Source organism: Ptychodera flava, chromosome 11 (genome assembly GCF_041260155.1).
Source record: "Ptychodera flava strain L36383 chromosome 11, AS_Pfla_20210202, whole genome shotgun sequence".
In the NCBI taxonomy this organism is placed as follows: domain Eukaryota; kingdom Metazoa; phylum Hemichordata; class Enteropneusta; family Ptychoderidae; genus Ptychodera; species Ptychodera flava.
In genome coordinates, this window is record NC_091938.1 from 42,555,208 (window position 1) to 42,582,014 (window position 26,807).

The 26,807-nt window shown below is 34.7% G+C and overlaps 2 protein-coding genes across 5 annotated transcripts in view; one reads left to right on the top strand and one right to left on the bottom strand.

The window, feature by feature from the left end:
* Positions 1-396: 396 nt before the first annotated feature.
* Positions 397-26,807, top strand: part of LOC139144566 (uncharacterized) — a 227,577-nt gene continuing 201,166 nt past the window's right edge. The window contains exon 1 of the mRNA XM_070715283.1: positions 397-529. The gene's annotated coding sequence lies outside the window, so the exon portion shown is untranslated. The remainder of the gene's footprint in view (positions 530-26,807) is intronic.
* LOC139144569 (uncharacterized) overlaps positions 7,573-26,807 on the bottom strand; it is a 33,822-nt gene continuing 14,587 nt past the window's right edge. For all 4 annotated transcript variants that reach the window (XM_070715290.1, XM_070715291.1, XM_070715292.1 and 1 more), the window contains exons 3-4: positions 21,152-21,351; positions 7,573-10,797 (exon numbers count right to left, since the gene is read on the bottom strand). In XM_070715290.1, coding sequence (XP_070571391.1) covers positions 10,690-10,797; positions 21,152-21,351 — 308 coding nt within the window. In that variant the 3' untranslated portion in view covers positions 7,573-10,689. The remainder of the gene's footprint in view (positions 10,798-21,151; positions 21,352-26,807) is intronic.

Sequence of the window (26,807 nt, forward strand, 5' to 3'; positions counted from 1 at the left end):
ACTGTGTGTCCGGAAGGTTACTGTGTTCAAATCGAAGAGTTTCTGTGGTCCAATTTGTAAAGACTTGCAATATTTTTAAATGATGTTGATGATGATGGTTGTAGTTGGTAATTGCTTTATGAAAAATACGGCATTACGTTTTGCACAGGACAAAAAGTATCTTGGTAGGTTTAAATGTTTAAAACTTACAAAGAAGAGATAAACATTGATGTCTTGTATAAACAATGGAAAACAACATTATTGCCAGTACGATTCTTTTTGTATCGATCCTAAAGTGACTGCGAAATGAAAACAAGGGATCGGATGTCAACTAAAGTCAAAGGTCAAGGTCACCAGGCATGCCTTTGTCACTGAATCGTGATAACAGGTGTGCGTGACGTGCGTGTAATAATAATGTAGAAATGGTTGTGACTAACCCAGGTGGAATCACTGACCTTATCCCGTCTGACGTACATCCTGGCCAACATTGCACATGATGATCCAACATGACGGGGTAAAATGTTTGACGAGGCCAGGTTCAGTCCAAGTGGTAAGTTTTACATTGTTCTCAATCGTAACTCTGGCTGTAAGACTTTCTGTTACCATGATTCCAAACGGAATGTTCAAGTGCCAGCTGACAACACCCTATCTGCATATGTCACTGTACTTAATCATCCTTTCCTACACGCGCACTTTTGACATTCACATGCCAGTTATCTTCTATTTCCCTTGACGAAATGTTAGGGTTTTTAGTTAACTCAGAAAAAAATGTTAATGCCTTAGAAGAGAAACCAAAGATAGTAAACAGGGGTATAGAAATTTCAATAACAGCAAGTTCCATCGTCAATGCCATACAAAGTAAATCATTAGTTTTGCTGGGACAAACTGCCCTATTATCACCGGGCCTAAAGCCCGTAAGTCTTTGTCTTACAGTATCCCTTTAATTTATTTGTGTACAATTGTACAAATTAAGACAATAGTTCGAAAATCAGAAGCGACAGTCAAATTCCAAGTTTCTGTACAGGTCAGTGACCGATGTCATTCATCCCACATCCCATCCATTTATACTACAGTTTCAAAGGAACAGTATCGGACCCGAAGAACGTTCGGAACAATGACACACAGTATGACGTCACTGGTTTGGCAAATAATGGATATTTTACGTGTTGATATGGTAAAACATATAAAGACCAGATATGAACTGAAAGTGCTCACGTGTTTCATTATATATTGCAGTTATGTGTGAATTTGAACTTTTGCCACATGTTTGCAACTTCATTGAAAGTATTATGATCAGCATAATGAACAATATTCACCACAGATTAATTCTAAAGGTCATTAACTATACACATATGTAATTAGCTGAAATAAAAATATTAAAGTTCTTTGACTGCTGTCATAGTATAACCACTTTAAATAGCAAGTGTAATTACCTTCGGCCAAGTCTTTCAAGCCATATATGCCGAACTGTGAAAGCTCATTAGATATGCAAATTATAAATTAGCTGACATGAAAATGTGAAATGCCTTTCAATATTGTTTTAACCTGGTATAATCATCAATGTATATGGATCGTTTTGCCAACTCTGATCAAGTAAATCCCAGTATATATACGTAATTAGAAAATATCATTGAAAATGCAAATTAGGAATTGGCTTTAGAAAAAATGCTTAATTACTTTCAATAATGCTGTATCATACTGTTTCACCATGCCGCTGAAATTAGGATGATGTTAGACTTCTGTGCAGTTTTGTTTGCATGACACTTGCTCCTGTTTGCTTATGGACTTATTGTAAATATATATACATTTATACCACGAAAGCAAATGTTGATAACGATAACTTTTTTGTAGTTAAGTTGTTGTATTGGTAACATTTTCTTTAGTAACAGTAACTTAAGTTGAAATGAAGTACAGTGCTTTGATAACGACAACTTACAGAAAAGTCTGAACAGTATTGCAGACACGCAACAAATACTTAGTTTCGTTCTGTAGTCATTTGGAGATCATGTTAGCTTCATCCAATGTTCATTTGGGGATAATGTGACTGCCCTTCAAACTACACATTATACATAAGTCCAATACTTCGTACTTTTGAAAAGATTTCGAACAAATAATTGAGGCTTTTAATTACAATGATTCATGACGAAAGAATTCGAATTCTCAGAAGATTCAAGTCTCAAAGTAGGGCAAGTCATACTCATATACAAAGCAGATTAGGCTTTAATCTGATCATAATTACCCAAAGAATTTGTAACGGCTTTGGTAACATTACACTCTTCTTGATGTTGAAACTCATCTGCCATGCAAGATCGGGTCAGTGATGAATTACAGGTGCACACCGGAATGTATTTTGACAATAAGAATGTGTTGCGGCTATTAGACGTGGAATGAATGATCAAGATAACCTTGAGAAGAAAGTTAACTGCTAGAAAGATTAATCTCATCGAAAAATTATCACATGAAACTCATGCTTAAACGTGTAGGTAGTAAATGTACTAACTACAGGCTGATGAGAGAACTTGAATGAATTTGTGGTATTAATTGAGAATTTGCACCTTTTCTTACACAATAGGAGCCTTTCTTGGGAGAACTTCGTCAGCATTAGAAAGTGACAAGTGCTGCTCTCTTGTCTAAACACCGTCATTACTCGGCAATCCAGGCATTTTATTTAGTAAATGCTTCATTTCTGTTAATAACTTAGTAAATTTGTTATTAGGGCTTCAAAGGTCGTCGTTTGTCATCCAGTTTCCGTGTCAGAAAAACACACCTGTATATCCACCTTTTTCATTGAAACTTTTAGTTTCCGGCAAGCAAGTTTCTACAAATTTTCGCTGGGTGTATTAATGACGGATCTATGACACGAAATCAGTGTCCAACTTGACGAGGTTTTCAGCTATTTCTCTATGATAAAAACATTTTAACCCTTGATATACACCTAAAAAGGTTGAGAAAAGCCTTTTTGTGTCGAATCTGCATGCAAGGAAAGTAAAACGAAATGATTTCAAAAGACTCCTTACCTGACTTTGTCTGGCATCTTGCGAGAAAATGCCAGAATACTCTGAAAACGTAACCTTGCGATATTCATATACTTTTTTCAAAGTACTGGCGCATTGTATGGGGTTATTATACCGTTGTAATTAAGAATAGTTATAGAAATTGATAAAATTCCTTATAACACTTGATAACGTTGCAAGCTATCATTTTTAAACTATATTTGTATTTCTGACAGTCAAAATAATGCTAACACTTTTTACTCTCAGTATGCATTTGATTGTCAATGAAAATAAAACGTTTCAAACAATTCAAATAATTTGCAGTATTAACGTTTTCAGTCATAATTCATTACCACCTACAGGTCTTTCAGGTTGACCGTTTACACTTGCATGTTCTTCACACATATTTCCTTCTAAAGTACACACAGAATGTGTTCATAAGCCAGACATTAAAGTTGCTGACTCATTTAACCACATGAAAGTCTCTGGGGTCTTACAAAAGAGGTATTACTAATTTGCAAGCAAAACATACTAGGGATTATATGGTCTTGGCAGTGACGAACACTAATTTTCAGAACACAGGATGCCAGCTGAGTTCATGACCTCTTTCATGTAAACAGAAAGGCAATTGACTGTACACACATACAAATTGACCACTCAGACACAATGATTAAACGAGTCGGCAACGTAGATGTCAGGCTCATCAACACATTCTGTGTGTACTTCAGAGGAAAACGTGTGTGATGAACATGCAAGTGTAAACGGTCAAATGTTCGTTGTGGCTACAACAAATCCAAGGTCTCCGTACCATGAATTCCTTTGTTTGTATAGTATTTCAAGCATGACCCTTCATTGCGCAAGCGCAACGTGTACAACGCCACAAATCAGTTGACCTTGAACGACGACATCTCTGAACGGGAACAATTCATTTCTGTTCTGCAAATTTTATTCAAACCACACGGCGTCATTATCGGACAAGATATAGTATGACGATTACTTCGATAAGTTTCTTCAAGGACGGTCAAAAAACGAGTTGTGCAGAATTGTTGCGATTGATTAACAATGATGTAGGCATTTGTTATGAAATAAAAGCGCAATATACAATGTGACATAATGAGGTAGATTGAAAACGGCTTGACAAAGCCTTGAGTTTCACACTCAGACAGAATGTTTGCATTGAGTGAAATGTGAACGTTATGTTAAACTTTGACCTTACTGTGTTGTAAGACGTTGACACGGAATAGGGTAGCCAACTGAATTATGTCTTTGAACTGCCTTTCAAAGGTTTCCGGCGAAAAGTAAGTGATTAGAGCAACACCAATAGTTCGGTAGTATCAAATACGAGAACCCAATGTTGTACAGTTAAATATGACCACTGTTAGAAATGTGACGTCATAGAAGAGAAATCAGTGTGAAACACACTTAACGGCAAGGTAGAGCGGTTCCTCTCAATTCTGAACAACCAATTGTTGGTATATGCCTAAATACAACCCTTTGCCCATTTTAACTCACGTAGTTACATGTATTAAAGCCCCATGCCGCAAAAGAACTGTCAACACAGACAACAAAATGACAACTTTTAAAGCTGCCCATTCAGACGTCCTCAGTGCAGCCAGGATAACCACGCCATGTATGGAAGCAATATCGGTATACTATTATGCATATACAGTGAACTACTACAAAGTGGCTATCATCTGTGTTCTGCTCTGGCTTTAGATAGAATTTGTCAATGTTATGGAGTTTGTATTTCGATATATTACATCGAGTGACGGCCCATGCATCGACCTACCCATCCATTGACGATGACAGGAGTATTCGACATGAACTTGATGCCCCAATTTTCAAATTTCTCGTAATCAATGTGTAGTAATCAATTGTCATTGAACTTCACGGGACCTAAATATGGAACTACAACATAATTCTTTGAAAAAATTAGCCAAAGCGGAGATTCGTTGTACCAAAATGAATGGAGGGACTGTGGTTGTACAATGCAGCTTACATGGACATACTGCATGCACCAGATATCCTTCTGGTGTTTAGTTACAGGCTAATTATATGATCTGTCGGCCGACAGTAGGAATGGCACTGAGTGAGTTTGAAAGAACAACAAGAAAACAAAAATGCAAGATACATTTTTGGGAATACTAACGGATGAGTATTGTATAAATGTCGCCAATATTTGACGGGTTTTCACACTTGATACAAATATAAACTTCGTATACTTCTCCACAGGGAAGTGTCTTCTATTAATGAGTAAAGTTACGTGTTCATAATTTACAAGTTATATTACAATAGGACACATTATATACATATTTATCGTGTTTAGAAGTGCTATATTACAGAACGTCAAGAGCAGAACTCGTTTTTCGGCACTTTCAGTGAAACTCGGGTCGGATACTTGTTGCCAACAACCCTGCGCTGACGACCACGATTGGTATTGGCCATGAATTTTGGAATTCTTTGGTTACACTGGCCTTTTAAAATGTTCGAACTATTTTCTCAAGTAGCATTTCGTTAATGGATGTTTTTGAATAAATTATCACTTTAGGTGTAGCTGGAAAATGTACAAATGAGTGAGTGCTGGATCTTTCTGTATGTTGGTCCAGTTGTTACAGCTCAGAGTACTGCCTTGACCATGTTCACCATGTCACCATTGGTATCATTTACAAACATTTCTTGACGGAATACAAAGACAAACTGACGAAGTTCATATTACCTTTCATTATATTATTCAATTTGAGCAAACCTCTATGTAGCGTTGCTAGAAATGAACACAATCAGTGGATCACATAAGTTAATGAAAAACTCTACAATTTTAGATTCTACTCGGTCAGTTTACTGGGACACAAACCACACTGATCCATTGTCAGTTCTTTCTGACCTCGCTATTTCTGTCATGACCTTTGTAAATGGTTTGGATCCTTGCCAACTGTGGCGTTTCAGAGTGGTGATCTCAAAAGTTAACCAGGAAAATTGAAGGATTGAATTCATACGGCAAAGTGGAACTTCTATCATCGAAACATGGCGTGTAAATATTGCGTTTGATAGTAAGGTTACCACTAAACAGGTTATTATTGCTCCGGTAAGTGTCATCGATGGTGAACAATCGAAACCTGACCTTCTCGTGGAATCGAAAAGAATTTCAAGGAATGTTAGCCTGAGGTAACTTGCAGCCATTAACAGCTTTGTAAACGAGAGTTGGACCCGGAGACAACCGTACGTTTCTGGTACTTCTTCGTTGGATTTCAATCAATGCAGTGCAGTCTTACAAATTGGACATCGCTCACTTTCAATCATTGATAGCAAGAAATAAGAATTCGATCGTGAAATAGGAAGTGGGCGTTTCTTCTTGATGAGAGAAGTAATCTATTTGAACATTCTTTTGGTGTCTTAAGTCAATAAAGTTGTCATATTGCAAACAGGCGAGATTGGACGTCCGTCGTGAATGTGCACTTACGAGGTAAAAAACAAATCGAGCAGATTAAAAAGTCTCTAAGGACAGGAACAGACACCTATGTGACGTGGTAGTTGCATCAACTGAAGTCATCGAAAAATATAAATGACAACACGATTTATTTTAGACTTTGATTCACATTTTTTATTTACGTCAATAACAACTACACAACAGACATCATTGAACCTAACTTCAAGATGAAAATACAAACTCACGATATGCATGACATTTTGGAGTAAAAGTCACTACAAAGACCACGATTTAACTTGATAAGAATGAATAAAGAGAAAGGGGACGCATCTGAGCGACAAATCAGCTGCAATCAATGAAATTCCACCGGTTATCCTGAGTGGTGGGCTTTGCTTACGATACGATCAATTTGTGAAACCTAAAATTGCTTTATTGGTGTCATGAAAACACAGCATTGGCCAGTGGTGTACGTCATTACCATAACAACGACCTGTGATGCCATCGATAAGCACATTTGATACACTAACAGACCAATTATTGGCCATACCATGGACACTATTTACACCAGGAAATACCAAATTCACATCAAATGCTATCATCCAATAACTTTAACTGCTCGAAACAAAGAAAGGGCATACCAGGACATGTAACTTTATAACAATAGTAACAACGATAATAATAATGATGATGATGATCTTTATTCAAATTATTAGGTCTCAGCGTTTTGTCTCACAGATCTAACAAGCTGGCATGGGACCTCCAAGTTAGATTGTCTCGAATTGAGAGAGTTTTAGTGGTAGTAGTACTTCATGGCGGTAATCTCCGGTTGACGGGGCACGTGTAATTTGGTATCATGATTGTCGAAGTCAAGGGTAAAGAAAGAGGCGGGAAATATCGTCATATCCATGTCATGCTATTGGTCGACACATCTGTCCTTTCTGTGGGTTATACTGGTCTTCAGAAAATGCAGAAACCTATCGTACATTACGTAGATTGTATATCGCAGAAATAGTTTAAAATTCCGTTTTGTAATCATGAAAAATAGCTAGGGAAGGGTTGCCAGTGAAGGGTAAGTTTGGTATCACTCTTGTATCCCTAGTACATCAAAGTCAAGGGCAGTAACTTTGAGTTTGATTCTCATACACAACTCCATGCAGTCAGTGAAAATACTCACAATTGAGATATTTAAAGATATAAATATATTTACAGCTTAAGAAATTGACGAGAATGATAAGGAGGTACATTGTGAGATCAAAACACCCTGTCTTGAATTCATAAAAATCTTAGATTCAAGGTGTGGTCACATCTCAATACAGATACTGAAAGTAGTTGACAATTTAACAATCTTTGGCTTGGTAGAATGCCCAATGTCTTGTATATCAAGCTGATTAAGTTCACAGCCATATTGCAACTCCTTGAGATTATGATAAGCAAAATGGAATCATTGTAAATGTATTTTCTAATATCTTCCGAATGATTTTTGTTTTGAGACTTCCAGATTTTTCTGAATGAGGAATCCATTCTATAGAGATCGACCGAAAGAATACCAAAAAAACCATAGGAATTGTAGCTTTGGAGAAAGAGCCTACTGGGCCAGAGTAATGTATGGCTTGAGTGCAGCCAATAACTGAGATAGAATTGATTCACTGGAAAGGCAGGAGATAGGTTTGAAGTTTCACTGGGAATACATGCAAAGTTCATATTATTGAATTTTATTTCAAATATCATGTCATATCAACTCAATGAAAAAGTAAAAAAAAAAACATTGTGGCCATGCAAATGTCAAATTTTTCATCCATTATTGACCAAAAATAAATATCTTGACCAAAGGCATATGAAAGTATTCAATTTCAAAATTAGAGCATTGAGAACTTGGAGGCATCCTTCATAAAATACTATTTTGGTCACATGGCAGGATGCTATGCATAGTTTTTATGGTGATAGAGTTCAATTTTAAGTACTGTTTTTTTTATCTTCACTTTCACACTACATCTTGATATTTTACAAATAATGCCATACTTGTTTGAAAACTTTGAAATGCAGAAATGTACTTGTGATTTCCTATTTCATTTACCTTTTCCGGATAAAATTTGAAATATTTAATTTGAATGATAGAAATTGAGGAAAGCTGCTTTCAGTATCTGTATGTTGATTGAATTCCATGCCATGTACACTCAACTACCTTCAGTATTGAGGTTTCAAAAGCAAAACATGTACTCAAAATGTACCCAAATTCACAAGCTTGACAATATATACAGCAATCATTTTACAATACATAGAAATAATTTTGCTTTCATTTCTTAGAAATAATTTTGCTTTTATTTTTTGAGATTAAAAGTTGTATAATTTGTGATACCAGTCAAAGACAGCAGAAACTAGTAACTACTCTTAAAAGATACTAGTCACCATGGTAACATTTCATACTGAATATGATTAGGTGGGCTACCAAAAAGGCAATAGTTTTAGATTGGGACGGGCTACAAATGGCTTGATTTCTAAACAAACTGATATACAAAACTCAACATATACTGCCATAATATAATACTGTGCATGTTTCTACAAGTATCTCATAGCACATAATAGCATATATTTCTTCAGTAACAATTTGAGTAGAACTGAGTATAATTCCATTGATAGACATAGAGGTTATGTAAGAGTCTGCATTGTTTGCCTGTCTAATTAATGAAATGTTCAGGCACAGATCCCAGCAGGTAACACTTGGCAGTGACAGCACACACGAATTTCAACATATTGTTACAAAAAATATAGAAAGTTATCATTTATTTGCAGCATTTCGTGTCTCCCTATTTGAAGTACTTTTCTGGGAGAGCAAAATGAAAATATTTTATTGTTTCCCCAATTGCTTGGAGACAATTTGCTGAAAAATGTGCCAAGTCAAATGAACTTGCAAACAAGTCTAGAAGTTGTAGCTGAAGTCTGTATTGACTGTCATTGAGTTGTTGATATCTCAGAGTTGTTTTACAATCTCGATTTGCTTTGATCATGATTTAAACATTATATTTGCCACCACGTTACTGTCAGTGTCCATATAACTATCTTTATCCTGACTTCAAAAATCATATTTGTGGTCAGACATGGGCAGATGAAATGACAAGGGCAGCCAGAAGACCGTTTTTGTGGTCCCTGAATTCATCTAAGTAAGGTCCTCCTTGTTCTGCCAAAAGTGATATTTTAATTAATATTTGGTCTATTGTCACATTTGAGATAAAATGTCTGGAAACAAATACAATTTTTCACGATCTCAGTGACTGGGATTGCCTTAAGAACTGAGAGTTTAAAGCTATTCTTATTTGCAGCATAAGCATACATGAAGGAACATGTTAAAAACACTGCAGCTAAGTAGTCTCAGTTGCCCTGGAGATTGCATACATTACTTCTACATCACTGACACAAAATATTGAGAAAATCTTAGAGTCATTGTGGAACTTGTTGTAATGTCTAAATACACTTATGTGCAGCATAGTAAGATTTTGATGTAGTCATGGTAATATATAGATATCATTATTACAATCATTTGAACTTGACTAGGAACAAGGTTTCACACTTTGAAATAAGTTAACGAACAAACAAACAAACAAAGGACATGTTTCACGATATTAGATATCAATGCTTATCTCTAAGTCACTGTATATTCCTGCACATTTTTAACCTGGACTTTACTCACAAAACTTATTGCCCTCTCTTGCTGTCTCTTTCTGAACTTTCGTTTTTCAACATTTCTTTAAAAAATTATGAATATTTTAAATTTGGAAATATTGTCAATTTGGATTCTGTTGGTTTTTTTGTTTTTTTTTCTAAAAAAATCTTTGGTCATTGTTTTGAGTCACTCAAAAATGCTCACCTGCAGAATATACCCTTACTTTTAAGAATTCCACAGGGAAAGGAAAAATGGAAGGTTGGAAGGCTCTTCAAGATATGATGCAAGAACTGCTAAGTTGTAATACCTGATTCACCTGTAAGCTTAGGTAGTTTTGAAAGACTGACTTCCACAAAAAGAAATATAAACATTTGTAAATGCTTGCTCTTTGGTAATCTCTACCAAGGTTGAAAAGAAAAATACATATAAAGCCAAGGGTTGGCACGAGGCAGCATGTTTCTTCATTAGGAACCCCTTCCAATTGTCTTTGGTTTGCAGCCATTTTAGAAGTGACTATTAGACTTCAAGTCCACAGCACCAATTCAAAATACCAATACACTTCAATAATCTTTCAGTACTGTTCGTAAATATTCTCATCACTGAGAAAGGCTTTTGTCCATCTGGTGACTTCATATTCACACTGAGCTGCCACGAGAGAATGAGGCACGACGACGGATTGTACCAACCAATTCCCAAAAGAAGCTTTGCTTCTCTATCTGGCTAGTAGAACGACGACGTGTTACCTGTAAGACCATGAAAACAAAATAGAAATTATTGTCACAGTGGTGAGATATATCATATTAATGCGCAAACATTAATATAAGTCCATCTGCCTTAAAATTTGTGTCCTAGAATTTACATTCCTTGACAAACTAGCATATAATTTACTGAAAACTGACATATGACAAAGAATTCATTTTACAAGTCATCATTGATGACACAGTGCCAGCTGGATATAAAACGTTTTCATGGAATTGTTTTGATTGTAATAGTTCTTGTCTATGTTTGGTGATCCATCACTGACAATAGTTCTGATCTATGTTTGGTGAATCACTGACAATATGCCACTGATTAAAATTTTGGATCCAAGAATCATTAAAAATTTCTGCATTATTTAAAAGCTGAAATGATGAAAAAAATCACACAATGTTCAAAGGTTGATGACTTGGTTGCAGTTTGTCATGGATATGGAGGCACTTGAAATATGTATAGCGTAGTCTGGCCTACGTAAGGCTGCAATATGATGTTGATTTATGTTTCTAAACATGAAAATTGTAACACAATGGCCGCCTGGTAGCCATATTGGGTGTTATGGAGACCTAAATTGATGGGCACAAATACCGGTACATTGTGATCATAAATTGTCCGTACACTAACTTTGAATCAGATCTGTTCAGGCATATAAGCTCTGGACATGATAAAAATTGTAACAAAATGGCCGCCTGGCAGCAAAATTGGATTAGATTGTATCATAAAACAAATTGACACGTACATATATATATATGTCACTGTGTCAGGTTTAAGAGAATTTTATCCATGTACATAGGATAAGTGGCTCTGAGCACATGGATGGTCAGAGTCAAATCAATAAGTCCTCCGGATGTAGCTGAAAAATGAACCGGCCTCCAACATACCATCACACAATACACAACACACTAAAAGTCGTTTTGCTACTAAAGTGACTCCATCAATCAATTTTTCTTATAATTCATTTTTTAATATTCACGACATCTTGATCACAGAGTGGCAAACATGGCAATAAAATGACTAAATTTGCAAAGAGTTTGTGTAAGGTACCTTTGTACAAAATATTAACAAAATCTGGCCAACAGTTCCGGAGTTTCAGCATTTTGACTGCAACTTTCCAACGTGATCATGCTCATTCAAAACATAGGGCCAAATTGTCCTTGAAGCTACTATAGATATGGATACAAAATTAAGTATTTCCTGAATGTTTGAAATTATCTCACTGAGGTCATCCTAGGGACCTGTATACCAAATATTAAAGCTGTCTGACAAGTGGTTTTGAAAAATCAAGCAACCTAACAGTCGACAGAGCTCCGCTGTATTATGTAGAGAATAACCTTTTGTGACACATGTATTGATGAAGAAGGTGGATATCTTTGATAGCTCATTTCAGGATGGCCTGACCAAAAATGGAAAAAAATTCCGTAAAAATACAGATAACTTTTTGTGGCACATGTTGATGACGAAGGAGGATTGGATATCTTTGATAGCTCATTGCAGCAAAGCCTGACCACAAATGACAAAATTAGCTGCAGAAATACAAAATTGAAGATTTCATCAATTTCAATATATTACATTACGATAAACCCTAGGAACCTGTATACCAAATATCAAAGCTATCAGTTCAGTAGTTTTTGAGAAACAAATTTTTTGAGCAAAAATGGCAAAAATTGCCTCAAATTACAAAATTGTAGATTTCATCATAATTTGAATATATCATATTTTGATCATTCCTATGAACCTGTATACCAAATATCAAAGCTGTCAGACAAGCAGTTTTGATGAAATAAATTTTTGACCAAATATGACCAAAGAATTCCTTAAAAATACAAATTTGCACATTTCATCACAGTTAGGTCATCCCTAGAGACCTGTATACCAATTATCAAAGCTGTCTGACCAGCAGTTATGAAGAAGGAGATTTTTTACCAAAAACGCCCTTTTTTATGCTAATTTGCATATTTTTGACAGTATCAGAAAATAAAAAATAGTGACAACATCACTGTTCGCTCCCATATAGTTATCAAAACAAGTCAACAATTGTATGAAACATGGACACACATATACAGACAGACTGACATACACAGACTGGCACAGAGTGATGACATTGAACCAAAGTGTGCCTTGGCCCATGGAGAGTGATAAAGATATAACAAACAGCTGAATGTAATGATAAAATAGTTAAGTATAGGCCTATACAGGCACCGAAGGTGAATATGTTACAGCAATTTGATTAGTTCCTTTTCCTTTTCTACTTCTGTGATAATATTTAAGACAATAAATCTGCAAGGCAGTTTATGTATTGACAAATATGTTATCTTTTACAAGCACACAGTAAACTGTTCTTGATTTTCATTTACAATATTTGACATAGACTGAAATACATAACATGCAACCAATGTTTACACTTTGCCCATACACTAGATACATGGAGAAATTTCAACATACAATCATCAACTCAGAAACCCTACAGGGAAAAGTAAACATTGTTTTCTTCCAGAACAGCTGGTACATCCACATCTGGAACAACTTACAAACTTAACCAATTACACAAGGATGATGACACAAGAGATAAAGTTAAACTGTGGTGAACTTGACTATTCCTTTCAAATCCTTACCTAACTTGACATCTTAAACTAAAATACACTGCATGGTTAATTGTGCACAAAAATACATCAGAGTGGACCATTTGATAAGGGATGGTGTCTGGAAGATCGATGAGGTACATTATCTTTTTTATCCGATCCATTGTACATTCTTTTTTCCCCACTCTCTCACCTTTTCTTTTTGTCAAACCTTCTCTGGCTGAATTTTTTATTGGCATTTGTTTGGAATTTTTTCAAAATCTGCCAGGATTTTTTTACCGCATTTCAACACCAAATACAGTTTACCATATCAAATGCTTACTAAATCACCACATTATATACTCTTAGTTCCAGTAGGTATAAAATTACAAAAAAAATCTTAAAAATACAAAATGAAAGATATCCCAGTAAAATTGAAACTTTTACAAAGTTGCCCCGAAAATTCAAAATTCCGGATTTCAACTTAATTTCAATATATCTTATTAAAAATAACCCTAAGGACCGGTTTACTAAATATCAAAGCAATCAGACTGGTAAATTTTGAGAAACAAATTTTTTGACCAAAAATGAGAAAAATTGCCCCCAAAATACAAAATTGCAGATTTCATCCTAATTTTAAATATATCTAATCAACAATAAACCCTAGGAACCTGTACACTAGATATCAAAGCTACCAGATCAGAAGTTTTAGGAGAAAATTTTTTTGACCAAAAAAGGCAAAAATTGCCCCCAAAATAAAAAAAAATTGCCAGTTTCAACATACCTTCAATACATTATATTGAGATTAATCTTAGATACCTGTATACCAAATACATGTATTAAAGCTATCAAATCAGCAGATTTTGGATTAAAAAATTTTTTATCAAAAATTGGGAAAATTGCCCCAAAATTACAAATATGACAATATCAATACAATTTGTACAAGCATGACTGAGGTCATTCTGAGGAACATGAATAACAAGTTTCATAGCATTCAGACGAGCGATTTCAGAGAACAAGATTTTTTGACTAAAAACGGAAAAAATACCCTAAAAATACAAACATAAAAATTTCATCCCAATTTTTGCACACATAATTTAGAACACCTAAAGAAATCTGCATACCAAGTTTCAACCAAATCTGACCAATGCTTACTGAGTTTTAGCCATTTGCAGGATTTTTCCTTTTTCCCCCCTCATTTGCATATTTTTGGCACTGACATGTTCATTTGAACAAATTCACATCTCCACCCCTAGGTGCACCTGTACACCAAATAATAGGACAGTGGGTGCTGCGGTTTAGGAGTTTTTGATGTGGACGGACTAACAGACATACATACATACTTACATACACACATGTACACACAGACGCCATTTTTCCACCTTATACGAATACCTCCCATTTGCATATATACATATGCATATATGGGAGCATAAAAACAAAAGTTTCTCATAATCATATTTACATCCTCACAACAAATATCAAATCTGTAATTACTGCAGTTCTCAAGATATTTGAGTGGACGGACATCTTCAAAAACGAACGTACAGGGCTTTGTTGCCTACCTTCCCATTTTGATGTCTGGTATGCACACATTGTGTGCACAGAACGCATGGTGTTTTTATCTTACACAAACAACAAGGTCTCTTAAAAGTGATGATATCTCTCTTCAGATTACACTAGACTAATTACTGTCTGAGGATATTCCCTTCTATTGATACTATTGGTGGTGACTTTTAAAGACTAGTGAATGCACCAAACAAGAAACATATTGACTGAATGATTCTTGTTTATTGATCATAAGTACTGGTGGTCAATTGTTATTTATTCTCTTGCCATGCCAGCTGTAATCTGAAGTGTGTCTGCTGCTAAAGACCTCATTTCTTAATTACAGCGGCATCTCTTGTACTGCATCCTGTTGTTTATGTAAGATAAAAACCAAATGCGTTCTGTGCACATAATATGTGCATACCAGACATTGAAACGGGAAGGTAGGCAGCGAAGCCTTGTACATACATACATACATACATACATACATTCATACATACAGACTGACAACGGACGCGGGGTGGATACCCATCCAACTAGCTTCTATAGACTATAGTCTATAATAGCTAAAAATTCACATCTCTACCCTATGATGCACCTGCACACCAAATACTATGACAATAGGTGTTGTGAATCTCAAGGATTTGATGTGGACATACCGGTACATACATACATACATACATACATACATTGTTATAGGGTTCCAATATTCAAATAATCAATAAATCAAAACATTGGTATTCCTTAAAGTTTCATATTTTCTTCCATGTGTTATGAAGATAAGCTGCAAGAAAACACTATTCAGCATCTTTACCGCTATCTAAATTAATATTTAATATTGTACACACTGTAAATCTCATAGGCTATGGGTCCTTCTAAACAAAGCTGTGCGATGTTACCTGTTTGTGGATATATCTTGTGCAGAGGATAAAGTCATTATCACTTAAGACAAAATACAGGAAAGCACAAGAGATGTTTAGCAAAGGTCATCTATTTCAGCAAAAAGGAAATATAACTTTCCGCTATAGTTTAGGATAACTGAAGCATTGGGGCAAAAAGACTGGTGTTGATTCGGCTTGTAAAATTACTGGCTGCGATTTCATAATTTGAACAGTCTGTGTGCTATAAATTCAATCATGTTCAAATATTTTAAACAAGACATTAAGGTTTTAACTTTACATAACTATTATCTGCTGACATACTTGCAGGTAAGCCTAAGTCATGTAATATCACAGCCATTATACCAGATAAACATTTTGTAAGACACTTTAGATTTGAATACAGCATAATCAATTTAAGACCATGTTTTTTTGTGACATTCTTTTCCAACAAGAAGAAGTTACAGTTTCGGGGGATATTTGGCAGGCATAGAAAGCATTTGCCTGGGAATCTCTACTATTGGTTTTACATATTGTGTCATTGGAATGACTAAACTTTCTAAAGTTTTCTTTCAACAGCAAGATATTGGTATATTGAAGTCAAAGCAAGTTCTGCTGTTAAGGTACAGCTGGGATTGTAAGAAGAAACACAAATTTCTACAGGTTCCTACAGGAAAAATGCAATTATAAAAACAGAACAAAAAACAGAAGTAATGCCATGAGAGACCAATAACAGTAACAGGAAATTATTAAAAGGTTTTCCAAAATTGAGTGTCTGAGTCTTCAGTAAAAATGCTGAGGTTCAGCCTAGTCCATTACCAACCATGGAAACAATAATACTTTAGAAAGGGGTAATATTAACAAAACACTGACCAGAATTGTGTTAATATTAAGTTTTCTTAGGTTTATTTGGTAAAACGTTTAAGAGGAATAAGATTAACAGAAGCAGAGTGTATGCTAGAGAAGACAGTTCATGTATTTTGCTGGAATCCAGGGTTGTCACTTAACTCCACCCAGTTTCCCAGGGTTTGCTAATGCTCTATGCTTGCTCTCTACAATTCACACTTTTTTTATTCTGCTCTTTCTCAAAGCAAAACAGTACCATGAAAAAGAACATACTCTGCTCCAGGTCACTACAAAATACTTGTCTTGACTCAATTCTTTGGACAACGTCAATGTTCATTTGTAAACACGTTGTGGATATGAAGTTGGATTCATTGCCATGTTTGGGTCATAAAACGGCAACACATTTATTGTTATATAAATACTGGACTGTTATTTGTAACCCTTTAAAAAAATTTTTGACTCTCAATATCAGAAAATTTCTCTATTTAAGATCACTATCAATTGTTTCCACCAATTCAAAGGAATTTAAATTTGTAAGTTTGTCAAATTATTCAAAAAATAAATTATCATCAACGTTGTTAAAATCAATGATCAAATCTAGTTATAGTAAATTTGCTGTCTATTAGTAAACATTATTATTTGACAGTTATATAAACAGTAAAAAATTCAATCTCAACAGGTATTTTCATTGATAATCTTGATTTGAATTTCACAGGAAAATAACTTGTATTTGGAGTAGAAACATATGCTAAATAGTAATGGATTAAAATTCTAAATATAAGCTAAGTAGGCCAGTCAATGAACCTAGTTTAGCATTTAGAATATTTCAAAGTTTATGCATAAAACACTGATATAATATACTTTGAAGAAACTGTCAAATTAAAGGAGATTATAAATATGTAGAATAGGACAACATATTCCTGTTAAATATATTTAGTGCTTTTCTTAATATATTCCAGAATATCCTGTGGTATTTTTGGTTTGTGCTGTATGATCCATATCTTGTATCATTGCTCTGTAGTTGCTTCCATTGCAATACTAGAAAATTATCTTATGGTTTGATTACTGGATAGGCTACACAAAATTCATGTGCAGCACTTAATGACAGCTGGTTGAGATCTTTGCTAAGGCTGTTGGTTGATAATGTATATTAAAATACAAGCCTCGAAGTAAACAGCAAGCTAATGTGCACGCTCCATGCCATCAACCAATTCTAATGCATTGCATTACACTTAACATAAATTATTAAAATTGGTATAACCTATTCTATAAGTAATTGGTTAATAAATAAATTTATAAACATGATACATCTGAATTTTAATTCATTCAAGACTGGGAAAAATTTTGGTATGAAATATATATTCCATTGATTAAATAAAATTCACAGACACTGGTTATATTTTATGCTATTTCAGTCCACAAGGTTGTAGGCAAGCATTGTTGGTTAAAGCATATTGAGTCACTAGATTGTGGCCTTGACATCATTTGTACACAACACATCCAATACATCAAAGAAAATTACTCAAACAGGAAACCAGAGCCTAAATTTTCAAAAATCTGAATTTTTTGAACATTAGATAAACTGAGTAGATAACGAAAATACAAAACTTATGATCGATGATATGACTAAATTATTTTGAATATAATCTTTATAAGTTAGTTTTCAGGAACTGATTGTCTGCTGTAAATAGATTTCCCAATAAAAATAATCAAAACAGGATAAATCTACAACATCTGAGTGTATTTATGTTGCAATGCTGGCTGAACAAAGGTAGTTTGTTGCAAGAATATTGGAAAGGTAACCATAGTTAGTAAGTTAACCAATAATTGTCATAATGTAAGGAGAATGTTATGATATTAGAATTGTTTGGGATTATAAATGATATTTACAAACACACACATATATGAACCCCTAATCTCTTTGTTCACTGAAACACTGTATTACTAAAATATTCCATAAATGTTTGAATTCAATAAATTTTTAAAATGCAAGAATTTGAAATTTCATATTACGAACAAGAAAAAATTATTGCAGAATTGAAGAACTATGAGGGCAGAATATTTGCCAGGGCAGATGCATGAACATGAAACAGAAATAGGTTTCAGTAGAATAGGTTGGATAATGGGTTATAGTTGCTGAAATATACAAACTAATTATGTGCTATGACCATGTTTATTGGTGATGTCAATATAAACTATTGTCAAGGTAACACCGTAACTAGATTTTTGATCCTTGTCTTTGTCTTGTTGAAATTAATCTCATTACAGAATTTTGAATATATCTGTTTGACTCAGCTTTATTCACCATTAGTCACATGTTAGTGATGTCTATATTGTTTTGAAGACAACTCACACATTGTAAGGATGACCTTGAATTCCCAACCACAAGTTATGCTAGGTTATTACTGCTGGACATTTTACACAAACTAACCTCCACTTTTTGTCATAATTAATTGTAGCCTTCACTAGGGCTGATTTCACTCTATCACTTGTTTTCTTTCATCTTGATAGTAATAATTTTCTCCTGTAAATTGGCCAAGAATTTGTCATCTTCTTTTCAAATAAAACAAAATTGTGAAAATAAAATTGTGACATTATAGAATTTACTTTTCTCGCATTGATTTGGGCTTAGGAAAAGTGCTTCATGTTTCCTGGATACCTATACTATTGAAAAATGTCCAGCCAGACTTTCAACAAGTTATGCAATAGGGATAACATATTTTTGGTTCACAAGGATCAATAATGGTGAACTGGAAGAAACATCAATTGAACAAACATAGGGCCAAAGTCCCTGAAGCTACTATAGACATGGATACAAAATTAAGTATTTCCTGACTGTATGAAATTATCTCACTAAGGTCATCCTAGGGACCTGTAAATCAAATATTAAAGCTGTCTGACCAGCGGTTTTGAAAAAACAAGCGACCCAACCGTTGACAGAGCTCTGCTGTAGACACATGTAGAGAATAACTTTTTGTGACACATGTATTGATAAAGAAGGTGGATATCTTTGATAGCTCACTTCAGGATGGCCTGACCAAAAATGGCAAAATCAGCTGCAAAAATACAAAATTGAAGATTTCATCATAATTTCAGTATATTACATTAAGATAAAGCCTAGAAACCTGTATAACAAATATCAAAGCTATCAGATGAGTAACTTTTGATAAACAAATATTTTGACCAAAAATGGCAAAAATTGACCAAAAAATACAAAAATTGAAAATTTCATCAAATTTAGGAACCTGTATACCAAATATCAAAGGCATCAGACAAGTAGTTTTTGAGAAACACATTTTTTGACCAAAAATGGCAAAAATTGCACCAAAAATACAAAATTGCAGATTTCATCATATAATCAAAATATCATATTAAGTTCATCTGTAGGAACCTGTATACCAAATATCAAAGCTGTCAGACAAGCAATTTTGATGAAATAAAGTTTTGACCAAAAATGACAAAAAAATTCCTTAAAAATACAGATTTGCATATTTCATCACAATTTGAACAAATCTAAGTTTGGTTATACCTAGTGACCTGTATACCAAATAACAAAGCTGTCTGACCAGCGGTTATGAAGAAGATTTTTTACCAAAAACGCCTTTTTTGGTGCTAATTTGTGTATTTTCAACAATAACAAAAATTAAAAAAATAGTTTCTCAAAATCATATTTTTCACATACACAACAAATATCAAATCAGTAAGTACTGCGGTTCTCAAGATATTTGAGTGGATGGATGCCTCACAAACGGACATACATACATACATACATACATACATACAGACAGACTGACGACGGACGGATACTCATCCCAATAGCTTCTATAGACTATAGTCTATAGTAGCTAAAAACTCTTATTTGATATTTAATGATGGTGGCAAATATGGCACAATCCTCATAATGCAACTCAGCCTGCCCGCACCTTATAAAACAGAACACAAAAAAGATTACATAATCTTTGATAGGTTGGCTTCAAGATATAGGTTAGAGGTGAAGGTGAAACAGTTGAATACTCTCCACATTTCTGATGATCGCGATTGTCCGTGGGATACTGCCTTGATATATCTATTTGGTAACCATTTTGTCAGGCAATCCTTTATCATCTATTGCCTGAATTTAGGACAAAGAATTTGCTCAAAAATGCTTTCTAAAATCATAATGTAAGTATTATTTGTAGGTGGATACTACTAGTGTGCCATACCACTAGATAAATGTTATTGATGGAAGGTGTCACAATAGTTACATCGTTTACATTAATTGTTCATTCCTTTGTTTGCTAAGTTGACTTTGTTATTAGACAAGTGTATTGGATAAAAGCAAAGCAAAGCAAAGTATAATTTCAAACCTATCTGACATTCTTGATAAAAGCAAAGTATAATTTCAAACCTACCCGACATTTTTGATAAAAGCAAAGTATAATTTTAAACCTACCCAACAGTTTTGCAAAAAGCAAAGTATAATTTCAAACCTAACCGGCATTCTTGATAAAAGCAAAGTATAATTTCAAACCTACCCGGCATTCTTGATAAGAGAGATGAAACTCATCACTGATTCGGCGTAATTCACGACCTACTTCTATCTCAGGTCGAACGTCTGCTGGTTCAGAGTGTGACCGATTACGAAATTCCAACAGGTCTGGCAGGGGATCACATCTTCCTTGATTCCTGGACTCATCAGATTCTGATCGAGATCGCCAACGGTTACTACCATGTCCTGATCACAGAATAAAAACCAAAATGATGGAATTTCAATGTGTTCTCTAAATCTGACAAAGTGTATGTGGTCACTCTGATCAGTCAATTTAAATTAAACATGACTAAAATATTGAAAGGATTTTACAGGTTCTTAAAAGACAGTGACGTAGAAATTTAAGTGACAAAAATACATAGTTCAATTCAATTTCTCAGCAAGGAATAAATCTGAGAATTCTATATAAATTCTCCATCGTGTGAGCAACAAATGTAACTTTTTGCTGTTTTCACATCTGACATCACTTCACATTGTTTAGCTACTACAAAAACTTAATATTCAAATTACATTGTACAAATTTTGATCAATGGATGTAGAATGCATCACATCACGATTGAGAATATTTATATGAAAACAGTTGTTGAGTAGGTTAACCGAATGATGAAAACAACTAATGCAGAAATGTTCCTCATCTGAAGGCAATAGCCTACTCACTGCAGTTTGCCTAGGTTTAGGTAGGAAGGTACTTGTTGATGTTTCGGGAACTGAAATACTATTTCTGTCATCCCGTCAAATGACTGCCTTGCTACACCAAGGGGAACCCACCAAAACAATATAGTGGATATTTAATGACATCACAGTTCAATCATTAATACGCATAGAATTTGTCTGAAAATTTTGATGAGACTTTCAGAAATTATTCTTACAGGAATGGAGATTTTGTTATATTGACATGACCAATGTTCTCATCAAAATGTTGGAAAATACATGTCAAAGGATCTGACCACAAGCTTCAGTAATGAATACGGGTGCTCAAAGACAACATTTTCAGTGAATTTCATTTGGCAGCTACGAAAGTCACTTGCTTGTGCTATGTTTTGTTGTAAACCTACACTTGTGACCAGCATTCTTGTAAGAAATTATTTACAGGTTTCCTGTCCTAAACAAGTAAAATCACACTCCCCTTGAATCCCATGGTATCTACAGATGTATTCAAGTACAAGCAATGATATCATCCATATTAATCTTTCTTAACCCTGACTTTACAACTTCATTGCAAATTTGCCTCACCAGGCATGAGATTATGAACAGCAACAGTTGGTGCACTTTTTCCTAAGGTGGGGCTGGGGGGTGTTTCCCTAAGGGGCGGGTGGGGCTGGGGGGTGTTTCCCTAAGGGGCACAGCAATAGCTTTGTCAAGCAACTGCATGGACCTTCTAGAATCATGTTATATTGTAAAATTGTTCACTTTTGGTCATCTTCTTCAGTCTTTCAAAAGAGATGTATTGCAATATTAATCACATGGTAGCTGTACAGTAAACTATACTTAGAGCTCTGCTATTAAAGAGGACAATGTGAGGGGGTGAGACCTATGTCTATCCTGTAGCAGAATTACAATATGCTGGTCTCAAAATAGCAAAAACAACAAAAATGTAAGTCTTAAAGAAGATAACTCACTGAACTTTGAACTTACCACTATTATGGCTGAGTATATGCTTATATATTACAAGCAGGTTGCCATGACCACTTGGGTGATATCACTATGTCTTGCTACAGTTTCTACATCCCTATTCAAATCAAATTTTGTGTTTGTTTATTTATTAGTCAGAACATTTATCTGATGAGAATATCTGTTATCTGCACTTCTGCACTATATTTGGTTTTCTGAAATTTTCGGACATGCTATTACAGTTTGGACAAATTTAGTCACTGTTTAGGCTGCTTAATTTAAAAGGCAGTATTAAGTGAAGATAAGCAGCTCTTCTAAAAATAGTGCTGAATAGTCCTCCACATGGAGATATTTTACTAGTTGGCAAACTCTTGTCAAATTGTATGATTTTTCTTGGCGAAAGTCCAAAAGGCTGCTTATGATAATATGTCTAGACAGAAGTATTGGCAATGTCATGCTGACCTAGGCTTAGCATTGATTCATCATTCAGTGAAAGGAACTAGCTAACCTGCTTATTCATAATTACTAATTTCTTTAATTCACTGAAAAACTTTTTACAGATAGAGAATGAGTCACTGATTGGCTGAGTGTTAAGTCAAACCTCAGATGATCACAATTTAAAACACATTGATACAGCATTTGTTTAAAAACTATTGCTGTCTCAGTCACAATGTTGACAGTCATAAAACCGACAGCAACTCATTGAAGTGTTGATGACAATCATCCTGTCTGAATATCAAACTTTGTTGTCTACATTATGAATTATATGTTATTCTTCCCTTTCAGTACTGGCTTGTCACTACATAGATTTAACATCCCTTTCAGTACTGGCTTGTCACTACATAGATTTACCATCCCTTTCAGTACTGGTTTGTCACTACATAGATTTAACATCCCTTTCAGTACTGGCTTGTCACTACATAGATTTAACATCCCTTTCAGTACTGGCTTGTCACTACATAGATTTAACATCTCTTTCAGTACTGGCTTGTCACTACATAGATTTAACATCCCTTTCAGTACTGGCTTGTCACTACATAGATTTAACATCCCTTTCAGTACTGGCTGTCACTACATAGATTTAACATCCCTTTCAGTACTGGCTTGTCACTACATAGATTTAACATCCCTTTCAGTACTGGCTTGTCACTACATAGATTTAACATCCCTTTCAGTACTGGTTTGTCACTACATAGATTTAACATCCCTTTCAGTACTGGCTTGTCACTACATAGATTTAACATCCCTTTCAGTACTGGCTTGTCACTACATAGATTTAACATCCCTTTCAGTACTGGCTTGTCACTACATAGATTTAACATCCCTTTCAGTACTGGCTTGTCACTACATAGATTTAACATCCCTTTCAGTACTGGCTTGTCACTACATAGATTTAACATCCCTTTCAGTACTGGCTTGTCACTACATAGATTTAACATCCCTTTCAGTACTGGCTTGTCACTACATAGATTTAACATCTCTTTCAGTACTGGCTTGTCACTACATAGATTAACATCCCTTTCAGTACTGGCTTGTCACTACATAGATTTAACATCCCTTTCAGTACTGGCTTGTCACTACATAGATTTAACATCCCTTTCAGTACTGGCTTGTCACTACATAGATTTAACATCTCTTTCAGTACTGGCTTGTCACTACATAGATTTAACATCCCTTTCAGTACTGGCTTGTCACTACATAGATTTAACATCCCTTTCAGTACTGGCTTGTCACTACATAGATTTAACATCCCTTTCAGTACTGGCTTGTCACTACATAGATTTAACATCCCTTTCAGTACTGGCTTGTCACTACATAGATTTAACATCAGCATCATTATCAGAAAGTGAATAAGGACAGCCACAGTTCATGTTATGGGTAATTATCTGCAATTCATTCCTATAAAATAATATTGTTACATCCACATGCCGAAATGAATGTGGATTCCATGGTGTGTTTGATCTTTAACAAATTAATCCAGGGGCTAATGTAAGATATTTGTAACTCAACTTTACACTGAAGAGTCCCTGATCTTCAGCCTTCATCCATAACTGAACTTTTCTTCATTCTGATTATTGGCTAATTTTTTGTACAGACACTTCATAAAGTCAGCAAACTAAATCAACAGAACACTATTTCCTGTGACATATGCCATCATGTGCTAACTTGAAACACTGTATTAACCCTTTCACCACCATGGTTTGGCCCAAACCCATTGTTATCAATGGAGAGTGTGGACCTGTTTACAAGGTATTGGAAGTGAACAGGTTAAACACCATACTGTTATATTATATTTGAATTTTTCACATACAGGACTATACTTCACTTAATAAAATCTATATCATCTAGTTGGGAAGGCACAAAAATTAAATAACCTCAAATATTTAAAGGTAGCAGAACAAGTGTAGCAAATTCACCTGGTATTGTGTGGATTGGAGGAGTAGAAAACCTGACATGGAGTCATTTTACATAAAAGAAAAGATGTGATAGGGTTTCTATTGAACTTGTGATGGCCTTTGCCAATATTTGAACTGAGACTGTGATTGAACTTGTGATGGCCTTTGCCAATACTTGAACTGAGACTGCGATTGAACTTGTGATGGCCTTTGCTAATACTTGAACTGAGACTGTGTGACAAAGGTGAAAGAATGACTTGTTGGCTTCGTTAAGAGATCAAAAAATACTCAGTTGCATTTATGACTAAAATTAAACAGAATAATTTAATGTGAATTATCAGTTACTGAATCATGCTGTTAATAGAACAAAAAATGTAGCTGAAGGAAATAGCATTTGGACATTTATGACTGAAATAGTGAAGAAATTTCACTACTGAAGGGATATTAGATGAAACTTTTGTTCTACTTCCTAAAGCATGTTGAGATACACAGCATTAAGTTTTTTGTCAACTCAGCCTGTAAATATGTAGACTGCATTATTACTGTTGATGGGAGTTTAACTTTAAAGAATCAAATGTTCACAACAAACAATGCTCTGTACACATACTGTCTTGACAAGGTGAATAGTTCATATTTCAACATACTTTTTTGAGTAGAACAAGAACAAAACAAAGATAGCAAAGAAGTTCATCAAAAGTAGTGGCTATTGCCCCTTTAACTAGGCATTACATGTAAATAACGACTAACTACACTTGAGACCATTTAAAAAATATTATATCTTACTGCTGATAAGTATATAATACAGAACACTATGACAAACTAACTAGTCCATTGACAATGACATACTACATGGATACTGCTAACAAACTAACATTGGACATATGAGTGATACAACATAGATTTTTAAAAACTATCCACAACACTGTTGTGAAGCGTAGTATACAACACACAACCTGCAGTTAACTGGTACGATAGCTTCAACTGATGATAGAGAGAAACACTCAGCAGTACCTTGAACTGTCTAACAATTGTCTGACCCCTGACCTCTGTCTGCTGTTGCTCTTCAATTTGCCAGTTTCAACAGACATTTAAACTTCATTGGCTGGTCATTAAAATTGCAATTCATTTTTGAGGACAACATTAATGGGTATAGCAAGTGATTAGGCTTTCACTGAATCTTTATAGGAATGCATCATTGTTGGTTTCCCTCTGATTATTTTGAGAAATCTTCCAGTTTTGAGTTAATAACATCAAGAGACACAACCCTTCTATGGTTGTCCGGAATTAGACAAGCAATAAAAGGTAAATACTTGGAGTAAAGCACTAAAGTTTTAATGGCTGCACAGTAGACAGGTACAGTGACCTCAGGGAATTGATTTATACTAGGTCATTGAGACTTGATAATGATATTTTATTGTGACTTTGTCATTAAATCATATTGATTAGCACCACAAAACAAAGCAGTCATTCTGGTATCCATGTTAAGCATCCTCCGCATCCCCAATTGCCATTCAATCAAGTTTATATTATACTGGTTTTTTTTATGAGACATAAAGTGCAGTTTAAATAAATATAGAAAAAAACTTGGCCCAAACTAGTTTGATAACTTAGTAAATGATCAATATATACTTTTAT